This window comes from Manacus candei, unplaced genomic scaffold (genome assembly GCF_025592945.1).
Source record: "Manacus candei isolate 608988 ecotype Guabito, Panama unplaced genomic scaffold, ASM2559294v1 h1tg000088l, whole genome shotgun sequence".
Lineage (NCBI taxonomy): Eukaryota > Metazoa > Chordata > Aves > Passeriformes > Pipridae > Manacus > Manacus candei.
Window position 1 is genome coordinate 1,031,724 of NW_026138136.1, and position 15,777 is coordinate 1,047,500.

At 45.0% G+C, this 15,777-nt stretch overlaps 2 protein-coding genes across 2 annotated transcripts in view; one reads left to right on the plus strand and one right to left on the minus strand.

Annotated features, from left to right (window-relative positions):
• Positions 1–4,056: 4,056 nt before the first annotated feature.
• On the minus strand, positions 4,057–12,721 carry PTGR3 (prostaglandin reductase 3). Its single transcript, XM_051812800.1, has 2 exons — positions 11,853–12,721; positions 4,057–5,822 (listed from the first exon to the last, which is right to left on the minus strand). The coding sequence occupies exons 1-2, from the start codon at positions 12,140–12,142 to the stop codon at positions 4,898–4,900; spliced, it is 1,215 nt and encodes a 404-aa protein (XP_051668760.1). The 5' UTR covers positions 12,143–12,721; the 3' UTR covers positions 4,057–4,897.
• Positions 12,722–12,999: 278 nt separating this feature from the next.
• TSHZ1 (teashirt zinc finger homeobox 1) overlaps positions 13,000–15,777 on the plus strand; it is a 58,780-nt gene continuing 56,002 nt past the window's right edge. The window contains exon 1 of the mRNA XM_051812697.1: positions 13,000–15,700. Coding sequence (XP_051668657.1) covers positions 15,661–15,700 — 40 coding nt within the window. The 5' untranslated portion in view covers positions 13,000–15,660. The remainder of the gene's footprint in view (positions 15,701–15,777) is intronic.

Genomic DNA, 15,777 nt, shown 5'->3' on the forward strand with positions numbered 1-15,777 from the left:
TGTTCAGCTCTGGCCCCTCTGTAAAACAGCAACTGACAATTGTGCTGTGTTACGGACGGTACGTTTGTGGTGTGTACAACAGTGTGCAGAGCATCCAACTCACTTCCCTGAACACTGCAAGCAGGGTTTGAAAAGTGACTGTAGAAAGAAGGGATCACTTGCTGAGTGAGGTCCCTCCATTTCCAAATCTTTTTTTGTCCCCCTCCAAATAACTCCCCCCATATTTTTTTCTCAAAAGAAAGACCAGTACTGTTTTCTCAGCTTAAGTAAGAGCAGTATGTAGTTTTCAATTCATAAAAGTATGTCATCATAATAATAGTGATGAAAAAAAAAGGTTACTTTGCTTTTCTTTTACCTGGGATTTCCCTGGTTTTTTCCACATTTCAGGATTTAGCATATCCTCTCAAAACACAATAAATTTCTATTCTGTAGCTTAAGGGATCCATCAGTTAAAATGTTAGTCTTTCATCTTTATTACCCTGCCATTAAAATGAAAGAAACCGGGACACACTTCAGTTTAGAAGAAGCAATTTAGTTGGTAATGTCCTTACTACTCAAGTCTTTACAAAGAAAGAAAGTGCATTATTGCTTATATTTCACACATTTATCTGCATAAGAAGCAACTAAAGCTTTCAGACACATATGATATTAAATTTAATAATATTCTTTGATTAGATTATTTTATTACAACATTTTTCCATTACCAGTCATTTCCTGTACACATTTACATTCATAAAACCTGCAGGTTTTTCTTTGTTTGTATGTGTTTATATGTATTCATAAAGCAAGGAAAAGATTTTCTGTTTTGCTACAGCTGTTAGATTCAAAAAGAACAGATTAATAACTAGTCACCACGTAGGACTAGGTTTTCTTGTACACTGCACCAGTAACCCTTTGCTATAATGAGGACACAAAGAGGCTCACATCAGGCTGCTCCTCTTCTTCATAACTCAAAAGCGTCACAGTGGCAATAGCCTCTAGTGCTATTTGTCTTTAGTGCAGTTGTGACACTTCGGCATGATCCATAATTTGGCAGCTATTTACCGTGACATTTCCCTTCAGTGCAGCCATAACATTCAGTGAAGCCATTATTTGGTTCCATTTACCATATAAATTGTATTGTCGTGCATGCATGCTAGCAGCTACATTAGGTACCTGAAAATGAGTAAATCTTGTAAAATAGATACTAACAGCCATTCAGCAGAGAAATTTCTTTACTCCTCAGACAGAAGTAGGAATATCTATAATCTCTGCAAACACTACTGCAAACTTTTCCTCGAGAGAGTGTAATTATTTGTATTTACATGACACAGCAGTTATTCGTATCCACTTATTAAATATATACATTACCTGTATGTATACACACACACACACACATGTACATGTACAAACACAGGGCAAACTACTGCTTGGTAGAAACCTAACTTAATTCAGAAAGGTATTAGGAGATTCCAGCATAGCAATTAAGTAGGAAGCATATCTGTTAAATGTGCTGAGGGTTGCAGGCCAGGAGAGAGCGAGTGAGTACGCGTGTGTCCGTGTGCGCGTGCGTATGCACACATGTGACAGACTCAGGAAAAAAGCCAGCTTTTCATCTAGTTCTTTGTTGTTTTTCCATGGAAGCATATGTGTGTAGGGAAGGGAAATTTGGTTATTAGCCTTTGCAAACAATGCCAGATTCCTCTGTGGCAAATTCATTTAGAAAGGTAAAATTAGGATGTAGTGCTAGCAACCACATCTCAATGAGCTGCTATTATTAATAGTATTATTATTTAAATCCCTGCTCTCTACATATAGTATACTTAGTACTTCCAAGGCAAATGTATTATTATTTTTAATCATTTAAGTCCCCACTGTGCACACAGCTTTTAATACACCTTTTTTGCAAGCATATTAAGTGTATTGTTATTAATCCCTTGCTGTGACGCTACAGTATTTCTTTTCCTTGTATATTGAATGTCCTATCATCATTTAAACCTCTCAGTGTGTGCATGCCATATACATTTTCCTAGCCATCTAATATTTAAACATTATTTAAATCCATCATAGCTTACTTATTCAAAGTCAGCCCTGCTCTCATAACTGTAAGTTTGTAGAATATACTTTTAAATAAAGAGAAGTTGGTTTGTTTTTTTTCTTTCCTCCCTGCAACCCCAAATTTATCGTGAAACTCATCAGGAAAGCTTTATCTGCGTGTTTCAGAAATACTTTTCACCCCCTCTCTACCAATAATGCTCTCTTTCAGCAATTTAAGGGATAGAAATCATATCTTTAAAACCAAAAATTACTTCTTCATTCAAGATTCATTCATGGAAGAGCAATCACATTTATCCTGAGCTACTCCTTCAGCTTAACATAGGCATTTGATGAATAGGACAAGCCCAATGACCAAAGCCTAACCCAAACACCAAAAGGGCTATGAAATTTGTACACTGGCCAAACAAGCTGTGCATGTAGCAAATATAAAACTTTTATTAACCTGTGATCAATATGAAAGTGCTCAACAATAATCCTGAAGCCAAAATTAAAACTAATAACATGTCATATCTGGAATATATGTGTGAAACTTCCAGAGGTTCCTCTTTTCCCTTATTTTGATCAGTGAAAGAGCCTAGGGCAGTTGCATTACGCAATGTTATATATGAAGTAACATATTAAAAAGAAAGTAGAATCTTGTAAGTCCAAACAGAATCCTGTTACAAGAATAATTTTTTTTGTGACAAAAACATATGGAATTCACTGCTTCAGAAACATTAAATCTATTGAACTGACAGTGATCAACACATCTGAAAACTGGGCAACTTGGATGGATTTTGGCATTTTACTGCAGAAATTTAATTTGAAAAATTGTTACCCATGCTACTCTTCTGCACGCATCACAGGTGTAATCAATTTTATTCTTTTTATTTTGCCATAGTATATTCCAAGATACATTTTAAAGATGCATTTATTGACCAAGCACATTGCCTTGTCTCTGAACAAGAAAAGACACCATATGCCTAGAAATAAAATAGTGAGAACTTTGCATGCTCTTAATCTTGTATAATACTTGAGTGTTTGCATCTTTCTAGTATCCAGTTGGAAGGCCAATAAACAAACACAACACAATATCTATAATATTAGAGATGAAAGAGGAAGTATGTTTCCAAAAGCAGATCTTGGTGAAAACAAAAATCGTAGTGGTTTCACATTTACCCTGTGTAAAAGAGAAATGGTAACAAAGACTCAAGCCATTCTGCCCTTCCCCAAAATCTACCAAAGTGAGACTAAACCTAGTAGTCAGGCATGACCCCAAAAAGGGACAGTTGTCCATTGTGCACAACTCCTTATGATGAACTACATCACAATAAAAAATTATAGTAAAAATGTGCTAAATCAAAATTAGAAATACTTTTTCTACTGCCTGTACTGCTGAATAAAATATATGTTTTCGTATGTTACTTTTAAAAAAGTGTGTACAGTCAGGCCTGAATAATGCTCTAAAATTAAATTTACCTGGGTTTTTTTCCTTCAAGCCCTAGACATTATCAGTCTATCATTATGTTTATTACGAGGTGTATGATCTTAGGAAATTTTCATCTCCCCAACTGCATACAAACGAATATAATTTCAAAAGATGTGGTAAAATTGGCCTTTAAGATTTTAAACATTTGCAATGGAAAAAAGATGTGGAGCAAGCAGTTTCAGTATTTTATTGTTCTGGAAAATATTATGCTTCAAGCTGGAATTTCCACTGTACATATCATTAATAATATCTACTAAGTGAGGAAGAATTTTCAAAACTTTACAAAACCTTTTAACTTCACCCACTAGATAATCTATGCCTGAGCATCGGTACCTGTACCAGGTGCTGTGACTGTAGATTTAAAATGGTCTTGCTGTTTGTAAAAGGGCTTCTGCAGAAGCAATATTTGGTAAAAGTAGAAGTAGTAGCCTGGTTATGGGAAGTCACGTAAAAAATGAGCAGTCAAAGAACTCTACAGAATGGAGAATACCTACAAAAGAGCTAGTCAGCAAGAAATACATAAATATGAATAAATGCCAGGAACAGTTAAATAGCTTTTAAAACTTTATTTAATCTTCAAAAATATACAGGACCTGAACACACACGAACATGGCTCAAAATCCTGCTCCAACAACTTTTCATTACTGACTAAATGAGAGACTGGACAGTACACAGCAGCAGTAGAAAATTAACAGGCAAGAAAATGAGACTATGTTGCAACTTGTAGTTAAAGGTTTGAAAGAAAATTGCACAGTTGTTTATAGTTATGAAAGACATGATTTAAAAAAAAAAAAGATCAAGTTGCTTAACATCACTGACATGTCAGCATTGGAGGATAAATTTCCCTGTATAACCAGTCGAGGAATATTACTATGATCCATGATGCAACTGAGTTATGATTATCATGTTTGTGACAAAAAATCAAGAGCATTTTTTTTCCCAGAAACTTCAAGAGATTAACAGAGCAACCCAAAGATACAACTCTTTATTTAGTCTTGTTCTAACAATTTTATTTTTAAATCAGGGAATCAAAATTGCCAGAAGATTTTTTTTCTGAGCTGAACTATATATGAAGTCTTATCAAATCAGGCTGACAGACTAAATCTGCCTCTGCATCAAGACTTATTCTGTCAAGAACAATGTTCTTGTCTCACGCTAACTGAAGTGACAGAATCAAACACGGGCCCATTAAGACCGTGCTACAGCCACTGATTTAAACACTTATAAGAAAAAAACTCAAAAAACCCCAAACCCACCCTTTTTTATTAACACCTTAGTGCTGTTTTTTAATATAATATCCATTACTAAGCTTAAAAAAAGAAATTGTTTCTAGTAAATCTGGGGCATGAAGTGCCCATTTTCTCTCTTCTGATTTATATCATTGTTCTGTTTTTACAGCTTACTGTTGACAGAGTGAGGTAATTCAACTACAATTTTTCCAATGTTTTTTCCCATGTACATGTAATCTACAGCACGGAATACAGACTCCAAGCCAGTGAACTTGCCCTCTGGAGACATGTCTCCAAAGTCCACCTCACAAACCAGGTCTCCTCTTTCATACATCTCGAGCAAATGCTTCAGAGCCATTTTGTATTCAGAAAGGTAATGGTTCAAGAAGAAACCCCGGACGCTGGCAGACTTCTTCAACAGTTTTGCTGGCAATAACTCTGCTTTAATGGGCTGGAGGCCAGTGGGGTTTTGGTAGCCAGTGATAAACCCAATAACTATCAGGCGCCCTTTGATAGCCAAGGAATTGAGAGCCAAGTCAAACATCTTTCCCCCAACGGATTCATACACCACATCCACACCTTCGGGGTAGTCCTTCCTAAGCACAGATTCGACATTTTCAGTTTTATAGTTGATCGTACGGTCACAGCCAATGGATTTCAGAAAACCACCCTTTTCATCACTGGAGCAGGTTCCAATTACATGGCATTTTGCCTTCTTTGCAAGCTGCACAGCGAACTGGCCCGTTCCTCCAGCTGCTGCTGTCACCAGAACCTTCTTGCCTTCAGACAGGTTTCCCAGCTCTTTCAAACTGAGGTATGCAGTAGCGCCACTTACCATTAAAGTAAGAAACTCGGGTTTCACTGAGGGTAGAGGAACTGCATGTCTGGCAGGCACAACTGTGTATTCAGCAAAGGAACCTGCTTTCACGTAGGCCACAGCTTGACCCACTGTATAATCTGCACTAGCACTGAGTCCTAACGCTACCACATCACCAACACCTTCAAACCCTATATCAAATGGGGGTTTAACTGATGCATCATATCGACCAGCTGAGTAGTTTATGTCAGATGCATTAATGCCGACAAATCTAGAAGAAAACAAAAATGTATTTAAGAGAGTTACTCCTTCCCAAGTTCAACCTTCAATTTAAATTTCTGGGATAAATACCAGATTTTTTCTGATTACTGGCATATTTGAACAATGAGTACACTCCAGAGACTACTTTTATCAGACTTGTATAGTTTACATTCTGTTACTCTAGAATTATAGACAAATTTTCTAAACAAAAAAGTCCCAAAACAGAAACATAAAACAAAACAAAAAAAATCCCTTATATTTTCCTTAGGTCCATTTGACCAAGCTAAGCAAGCTAAAAATAATTCTGTAAAAGGTTAAAGGATGAAAATGAATTGACCACTTTATACAAGATGTGAAAGCACTGAAGAATAAAACATGCAGAGCGGTAAATATGTGGATTCTGGCAACGAATTTACATTTTTGAATATAATAATACTGTTAATGACTAATGATCATATTAACTATCGATGTCATTTGCAAGGTCACGTTACTGTAGGCAAGTACTTTTTAATTGATGGAGTCACTACAGCAAATTTGCCTTTTGATGTAGCTAATGTCAACGTTAAAATATTTTTCTTTATATAAATTACTTGCAAGACATCAAAACAACCTTGCACAGAAGGACTAAAATTTTAAAACGGAATATCAAGTCCTACTGACCTCTAACAGGTGAAAATGGATGGCATTTTTTTTTTAATAGAAAGATAGTGACATTCTCACAACTTGATTAAGCACTAAGAGATAATGATAAAAACAAAGTTATGATCTAGCTTAAATGCAAAGAATCTTGAAGTTTGGAGTTTTTTAAGTAACAACATCTTTACACAGGCAAGGGAAGGTGGGGGAAGGTTCTGTTAACTGGAAAATGTAAAAAAGAAACACACGTAACAACAACGCCAGGACTATTACTACATGTGGATGTGACAACTCGAAAGGTGTACTTGACACCACGTAAAAGCTGCAGAAGTAGGCAAACAGTGCACTTTTAATTGTTGCAGTTAGCAACAAGCTCAGATCGTACGTGTATGTAGTTTTAAATTGCTTGCACACAGAGCGAGAAGAACTAAAACCGCTTTGCTCCTTTTGATTTCCTTCATTCTTTACAGCGTGGGGAGCTTCAAACTTTCACCGACGTTATGTGTAAAAAGACACGTACGCGTAAACATATCCACGCAATAAAATAGGTGAAAGCGACTGCTGCTCTTGGTAATCCTGCCTTCGATTCACTCGCAACAAAAAATGCCTACGTCTTGTTCGTAGATACAAAAAACCTTCTATTATCCTGCTTTGAGGTGACTTCCATACAGGACTGCTAAAAGATGTATAAAAATTGGTAACGGAGTTGCAGCTTCCCAGGCAAACCGTGTCCCTCGGGCGCCTGGCAGAAGGGCTTGGAGCACCGAGGCGAGACGTGTCGGCGTTGCCCCGGCCTCCTCCCGCCCATACACCCCAGTTTCTGCGGAGGGTGAGGGGCCGCTGGGGAGCTGTGCTCGCCCCCTCTCCGGCCTCATCGCTTCGCCCAGCCGGGGCTCTCGGTAGCTGCGAGGCCACCCCCGGGCGCTCACTGCCCCCGGCCCCGACCCGCCAGGCAGGTCCCGGCTCCCCGACGGGCTCAGCCTCCTTCCCCACGCTTCCGGCGCGCGTCCGCCTTGGAAGGGTGCGGAGCAGCCGTGCCCTCGGCTGGGGCAGGGCACCCCCGAGAAGGGCAGGCAGCGCAGCACTAGGAGTAACAAGCCCCCGTCTCTCCAGGAGCTTCCTCTTCCCGGCGCTGCGCGGCAGCGAGGCCAGCATAAAGACAGGTAGAACAACCCTCTGAGGACAAAAACTTTGAGTGCGGGGAAGGGGCGAGTCGTGCGGGGGGCCAGGCGCCTGCCGAGCAGGGCTCGAGCACACGCACGGCTGCTTTTGTTCTGCAGCCGGGGAGGATGCGAACCCGTCCCCGCCCGGGCCGCATCGCAACTTGTGCGTGCGGCTGCAGGGGCCACGGCGCCCAACTTGGTGCTGCCCGGCCGCGCCGGGCAAGGGATGCGGAGCTTTCCGCGGGGGTGGGCAGGGGATGCGGGGCGCCCGGGGAGGGGGGCGGCCGTGCCCGCCGCTGCCCGCTCTGGCAGGAGGCTGGGGCAGACAAAGCCGTGTGCGCTGCCCCGCTGCGCGGGGGGCTCGTCCCCGCCGCCCGCCCAGCCCCCTGCACACACACACAGACACACGCACACACAGAGACACGCGTGCACACGCACCCGCGCCCTCCCCGTCTCTGCGGGGCGGCTGGGCCACGGGAAATGATCCTCCCTGGGCTCCTGGGTTCATCATTATTAATCAACACAGCCTGCCGTCCAGCCCTCCCTCCCCCCCCCTAATTTTTTTAACCTCCTTTTTATTGTGTGCAAACCCAAAACTCCTGTTCGCATTGTATGGGCTGCTTGTTTTTTCCCCGCCTTTTTTTTTTTTTTCAAGATTGTTTAGTCTCTTAGATTCCTTGCACATTAAAACGATCGTATGCAAGGTCTGGATTAAAACATAGTGTCTAATCTGCCTTGTCATTCCAGCTGACAGAAGTGAGGTGGGCAGGATGTGCCTGCAGTTTCTTAGATTACTTTGCTTTTAAAAGTAGTAAAAAGCACGAATTATAACTTGAAAATCAGTCTACTAACTTCTGAGACTGAGGAAAGGAGAAAGCACAGAAGTAATGACTACTTGGGATGCTGGTGGGTTTTAAGACCTTTTATATTGCCTTGATTTACTTTCTACCTTTAAATCTATTCTTTTGAAGTTTCTAATTGAGGTTTGCTTCTCACATCTCAAGATGCAAACCTGAAGGGGGGGTGAAAAAAGCTTGAGATTGGTTTTTTTTTAAATTATTACACACATTGAGTCACCCGTTTTATTTATACTCAACAGCGTTGAACCCCCTCCTACTGTTTATTACAGAAAACAGGAGGACACTGCCGAGGGGAAGAAATGCTGCTTTTAGTACCACAACAAAGCACGAGACACTGAAAACCAGCACCACAGCCTTAAGCACAGACAAAACAAAGTCATCCAAACCAGTGCTATGCAAGAAAAACATTATTTAAACCAAACACTCAGCAGGAATAGTCCTCCACTTTTCCCACTGTGATCCATTAGTCCCCTGGTTCAAAAAAACTTTCCCAACCCCTTTTACTCCCTTTCCTATAAACTTTGTTTCCATCTTCCAGGCAGACAGTAAATCCTTACAGTTATTTTGGAAAGATGTCACTTCCTCAAGAAAATCTTGAAAATCCCCCAACAACTTTAAGAAGGACCAAATCTTCACAGCCTTTGGGTCCTTCTGCAATAAAACAGAGAGCCCTTGCTTCCACACCTGCCCTCGCCCCGCTTCCTCCCCAAAACCAGGACAAACGGACATAAGAAACTTAAATGGCTTCATTAACGATCTTTTTTACCACCTTTTCCCCTCCTCTTCCTCTCCTACAGAGAATCTAAGTAAAAAAAAATTGCCTTAACTGATTTCTAGTTTTGAAGGATTTTTGTATAAAAGATGGATTATTTTTTTTCTGTATAAAAAAGAAGTAGGGGTTGCTGGCATAGTTCTCTAACAGATAAGAAAGTTCCCCCTAACTGCCTCTTATTTTAAAATATCTATCTATACACAGATTTTAATTTCCCATTCCCATAAATCCCAAACCAGATTTTTTTGTGGTGAATGAGGACTGTTTTGCATGAAAAGCTCAAAGCAATTAATACTATTCATGGATGTGACTGGGACTAAAATAAATAAATATGAAAAATGCCCTCCTGGAACTCAAAAGTCCTTTATTGTGTTGTTTTTAATTGTATGCTTCTACCTATTAGAAAATCTATAGTTGTGTTTAGGGGTTGGGTTTTTTTTGTTTGTTTCTTTTTTTTTAAACTAACTAGAGTCAGGGACTCATCCTTCTAGGATGAGATAATGCTTCCCCAGAATGACAAGAGAGGGGGAAACATTCAGAACTCGCTTCCTGCTGCAGCTTCCATAAATGTCTTACAGTAATGTGATCCTGTGTCTTCTGTGATATTCTCCAGAAAATAACAGTAAATAGAGAAGAAATTACACAAATAATACAAAATGTAAGAACTCTAAACCTAGACTTCATTGTTCACCTCTCCCTCCCCTCCATCCTCACTCATGCATGTGTGCCACTACGAGAACATGTGTGTAACAGGCTGATGTGTTAAAACCCAGTAATTGCCAGCCTGAATCTGTGGACCAGCTCCAGCCTTTAGTCTGGTATAAGCCCTTTTACCTTGAGATGTGCACATCCCACAAGCACCCAGGGAACCCACCCAACAAAGGGAGGGAGGACAAGGAGAAGGGAAGAGTTACAGTGGAAACTATATATAAAAAAAATTTTTTTTTAAATTTACAGGAGGGCGGGGGAGGGATGAGAAAGACTCTAAGTGCATATGTTGAGGGGAGGGGATTTGAGAAACAAGGATGTCACTGCCTTGCATTACCCGAAACTTGCTACTTGTATCTCAAGTCTTTCGACCTCTTCCACAAAAAGGAATTTAACTCCAGCTGGATGGCCGTTTCATGCCATTACTGTTCCACGGTCATTAGTGGATGCAGCAACACAATGTTTTAGACTTTGAGGTTTGGAGGGAATTTTAGTCTCAGAAATCCTAGTGGGAGATGTCAGCATTGGATTAAAGTGCCACAGCAGCTTTCTTTTGAGCTCCTGGAGGAGTCTCTGCTCTTCTTTCTTCTTGCCCCCTCTTTATGTGTATTTATATGTTACATATGGACACATAAATGTATGTTACACATACACACGGTGTCACAGCTGCCTTAATGTAACTAGCAGCATTGTTCTCAAGGCAACTTAGTGCTTCTCTAATCTTTAAGCTCCCACGGAGAGCATGGCAAACTATGTGTTACTACGATTTCCTTGCTTGACAAGAACCTTAGAGTGCTATTCTCTCCAGTGCCAGCCACGCAGTCTGCTCCAAAGTTCCCAGAGTTTCAGCTTCCCCTCGTGAGCAGAGAAACCTCACGACCTTAAAACGCTTAGTTTTAGTGCAAGGTACCACGGTGTCTAGGAAGGAGCCACCGAGAACGAGCAGGTTTTTTATGGAGCCAGCTGCGGGAAGGCACGTTTTGTCCTCAGGAGTCTTCATTTCACGGCGAGCTGGCCACCGTGCCGGGCGTGGGATTTACGGCGCGTTATGCTAAGCAAAACTGTCACCTCCTCACCCTTTCCCCTACCCAGCTCCACTCCGAAAGCCGCCAACAACCGCGGGCTCTCGTCCCCGCCGAGGGAGGCCGAGGGCCGCCCTGCCCCCTCCCGCCGCCCGCCTTTGGCGCGCAGGGACGGGGGTGGCGCCGGGCCCGGCCCTCGGCCTCCCCGGTGAGTCACAGCGGGATGGGTGGATAGATGGATGGCGCGGGGGCAGAGAGGGAGAGCGGCGTGCGGGGCAGCGCCGAGGCAAGAGCGGCTGGTGCGGTCCCGCACACCCGGCGGTGCCGGGGCCCTGCGCGTCCGCGTCCCCGCTGGGACTGCGCGGGTGCGATGGGGACACGCTCGCGCCCCGGGCACTATGTTCGTGTGACGAGCCCGGGCAGAGGCCTGGGAGGGGCTCTGCGAGAGCTTCCCGGCGGCTCCCTCCCTCCTCGGCGCTCACCGAACATAGAACTTGCCTCTTCTGCCGCCGCCCCACCCCCTGGCAAAGGGGCCCTGGGGTGTTTCTCTTCCTTCGGGCAGGCGCACGCCGGGAGCAGCGCACACAGACAGACAGACAGACACACCCCTCCGCCGCGGAAAGAGGAGGAGGAAGTGTCACCCTCACACACGTGGATAGGGCGACCGGGCTGTAGCACCAGCCGTTCAAAACAACAACAACAACAACAACAATAATAAAATTAAATTAGCAGTCGCCAGATGGCGGCTGGTACAACTTTGGAGCCGGTCTCCGAAGTGAGGGACCCTGTGGGAAGGAGGAGGCCACAAGGTGCCAGAAGTCGGCGGGGGCCGCCGCGGGGCCGGGGCGCGAAGGGGGAGGGCGAGGGGAGGGGGCTCACCTGTTCCTGACAAGAAGGTCTCCGTCTCCCGGGAGTGGCACGGGCGCGTCCTGCTGCAGAGTGACCGCTTCCCTGAAGTTTTGGCTCAGCTTAGTCACCACCAGCTTCTTCATGGAGCTGGGGATGGACGAGCCCTGGAAATCCAGAAAGTGACGGGAGTAGGACATGTCCAGGATGGGCCGCGACCAGCTGCCACCGACGTAGGACCAGGCGGGACCGGGCTGCCGCCGCCACCACCACCGCGCTGCCCGGGAGCTCAGCAAAGCGCCGCTTTTCGCGCTAAAACTCATGCCCTGCCTCGGCTCTCCTCTCCCGCCCCGCTCGGGAGAGCTCTGGCTCGGGATCCTCCAGGCAGCTCGCACGACCCGCCGGCAGGAGAAACTCCCCGCTCGCAGCTATGTGTGTACGTAAACAGAGCCCCCGCGCCGCAGGCTGTCCCACCCCGCCCAGCCGGCCCCTCCGCAGCACGGAGACGCCGCCGGAGGAGCAGCAGAGGCGGCGAGACGGTCCCCCCGCAGCAGCCGCTCTTCTTCTGCCGCCGCTTGCGCTGCCGAGGAGCGAGGCCGGCCCGCTCCCGCGGCCGTCCGTCCCGCCGGCGCTGCGCCTGCCCCTGCCTGCGCCTGCCCTTGCCTGCTCTGCCTGCCGGGGAGGCAGGTGTGCGGCGGGCCGAGTTGCCTCCTAAAGGTGGTGGTGGCAGCTTTTAGTTTGCACCCTGCCTCTGACTAATGGGTTTAAAAATCGGAGGGGGGAGGGGGGGAAGACAGACGGACAGAGAGAAACGCCTCGGATTACCCCCCGCGCCCCATTCTTTAGTTTACAAAAAGAGATTATCTTCCTGCCAAAAAAAAAAAAAAAAAAGGAAGAAAAAAGATTAAAAAAAAATAAAAAGAAAGAAAAAAGAGTGGGAAGAAAGCACGGTAAATTACGGGCCGGGGAAGGTTAGAGAAGTGCGGAGAAGTTGCAGCTAATCTCCTAATGTTGTTATTAGCCGCCGCCGAGGAGCCGCTGCCCGCGGGCGGACGCTCCGCCCCTTCCGTGCGAAACGTTTCACTTCCTCGCAAGGTGCTACGAATCAACCCCGAGACGGCGGCGGCGGCTCCGCGCCGGCCGCGGGAGGGGATTTAAACGGGAGAAGATGTTCCCGCTGCCACCGCCGCTGTCCTGCCGGCGGGGGAAGGGTAACAGGCTGCTCTGTCACTTTGTTGGGGTCGCAGGGGTTTTCCCCCGCTCCCTGCTACTGCTAGAAAATATTTTTTGGTTTTTTTTTTCCCTCCTCTTCTTTCTATTTAAATATATATATATATATATAGTTATATGTATATGTATAAAATCACCTCTCGCTCTAGACTACGTTCGGGTGAGGGAACCTGCGCAGGGAATCAACTGGGTCAAGGGACCGAAGTCAATGTGATGGAGCCGCCAATCCCAACTTGGTAGAACTGAAGTAATGTAATAGAGGTGTTGCACCAATGTCGCGTGTAGTTCCCAGAATTAACTCCCTCCTACCAGTATAAAATGCTCAATGCTTAATTGTGCGGTGTTAAGAAGAAAAAAAAAGAATCCCCTTCTGCCCGAAAAAGAACAAAACTGCAGTGCCAAGTGTTTTCTTTTAGGAATCAGCTGAGTAGTTTTTATTTGCTTTCTTGACTTAAAAAAAAGGAAAGGGAAGAACCCTTCTGTTCTTGCAGCTAACGTTATATAAATCCCCAGACACATACTGTGCAAAATGTATTAGCAGCATGTTTCATATGCTGCAGTTCTCGCTCTGCAATCTGTTGGTATTTTAAAGTAAGAATGAACTGTAATCTCCCACAAATCATTTTTAATTCAATGCCGGGTATACGTGTGCCACGGCGAGGTATCATCTCCTGCCTGCCTCTTTTTTTTAAGTTTGCTGGAACAAGACCTCTGCTGAAGTTAAATCAGCACATGGGTCTTGCACAGCACTTTAGCAAGTGGATTATAATAACAACCCCCTCAACGCGTGTCTCACATGAGGAATCTTTTATGCTGTGCTGTATTAAGACTTCTTTTTTTTTTGTCATATTGTTTAGCTCTGGGAAAGGGAAAAAAATGAAAACAAAGCAATTAAAAAGATTGACAGGTATGGGTTTGTGTGAGACCTATTTGTAATTGTCAGGGTGACGTGGGCAAGAGGAGGAGGAGTAACAAACTGAAGCAGGAAAAGCAGCTCGATGTGTCTGTCTATCAGTTGAGACTGTCTGAGAGCCCTGGGATCCGAATGTGTGTTATATTTCAGTGAAAAGAGAAGAGAGGGAGAGTGGATCTCTTTCTCTCCCAGGAGTTTAAGGCGGGGGGGGGACAGTTCACGTTAATCTGTCCCACTCAGTGAATGTCTTTTCTTCCTCCCCCCCTCCCTCTTTGCACACACTCTCCGGGGCTTTTCTTGGTTTTGGCAAATTTTTTTGTGTGTGTGTGTTGTTTTTTTTTTTTTTCCTTTTTTTTTTTTTTCTTCTGTTGCAGATCAAGATCAACCAAAAAAAAATCCATGATAAAAAAATGTGTTTGCATTATATTTAGTAGCAGAAGAAGCTTCGATTTGTGGAAGAGAAAAAAAAGGGAGAGCAAGAGAGAAAAGTAGTCCTCTCCGGTGGTGACACTGTTTGATCTGTGACTGTTTGGAAGGTGGAGGAGTGACTGACATTTCCCATCCGGTGTATATGTATGTATGGGGGCTTTACTCCTTTTTATGATTTGCTTCCTTGCTCTTAGACTAAGTGCTGGAAGGAGAAGGAGAGACTGGATCGACCTCGTTTTTTGCACAATGAACAAACTATTATCAACGCAATAAAAAAACAAACAAACAAAAAACCCCCCAACAACAACAGCAACAACAACACACAAATCCACGAGCTTGAAACAAGCCAGCGAGCGAGCGAGCGAGAAAGTTGCGCTTTGAGACTCTTTGATCTCGGAGAAAGCCTGAGAGGGGGGGAGTGACTGAATTTACCGTCTCATCGCCGCCGCTTGCTCGGCTCTCCACCGCGAAGAAGGAGGAGAAGAAGACGAAGAAGTGATTAAGGAAAGGAGGGGGAGAAGGGGAGAGAGGAAAAGGAGGGGAAAAAAAGGAACGAAAGAAAGATAATGGATTTGGGCTACAGATTGAACTGATCAAATCTTATTTATTTTGCACATCTCCACTGGCATCTTCCCTGCTGCTGCTGCTGCCGAGAGGACTGAAGAGCTTTGTCTTATAAGGAACTTAAAAGAGAGAAAGAGAGGGAGTGTGTGAGAGAGAGAGAGGGAGGAAAATTAACCTTGTAAATGAAAACATTTCCTAAGCAAGTTTTTGGAGTGGCGGCGGAAATTGGCATCCCTGTCACCAGTCTGTGGCTTGCCTCATCCCACACCCCACCTTCCCCCCCGCCCCGCGCACCCCGCTCGCCGCGCCGGGAGCTGACCCGGGGGGGGAGCCCGGACCGGGCGAGAGGAGAACCCGACCAAACTTTTTCTCCTTCCTCCCCCCCCCTCCTCCTTCCTCCTCCTCTCCCTCTCTCCCATTCCTCCCCACCCTCCCTCTCGCTCTTCCTAGGCGGAATTAGAAGTTGAATCCGCTTTCTTTTCTCCTTCCTCCCCCTCCCTCCTTCCCTCCCTCCCTCCTTCCCTTCCCCCCCCCCTCCCCATTTTATTTTTTTTTTTATTATTATTATTATTTGTGTGTGTGTGTGTGCGTGCGCGGGTGTGTGCGTGTGTATTTGTTTCTGCATGAAAAGAGGGGGATCGGAAGAAGAGTCCTGCGCGGAAACTCTGCGGCGGCGGCGGCGAGGCGGCGGCGGCGGCGGCAGCAATGCCGCGGAGAAAGCAGCAGGCACCCCGGCGCTCCGCAGGTAACACCCTCCGCCTCCCCGCGCTGGGGAGCCGCGGGCACGGCAGGGGAGGGGTTAACCCGCCGGGAAGCATCGCC

What these genes read in the sequence shown, in the direction of transcription:
- PTGR3 (XM_051812800.1), bottom strand. Translation starts at nt 12,142, where the DNA reads ATGAGTTTTAGCGCGAAAAGCGGCGCTTTGCTGAGCTCCCGGGCAGCG. An exon ending in GACCTTCTTGTCAGGAACAG is followed by an intron (nt 5,823 to 11,852) that starts GTGAGCCCCCTC and finishes GTTTTCTTCTAG; the next exon opens with ATTTGTCGGCATTAATGCAT.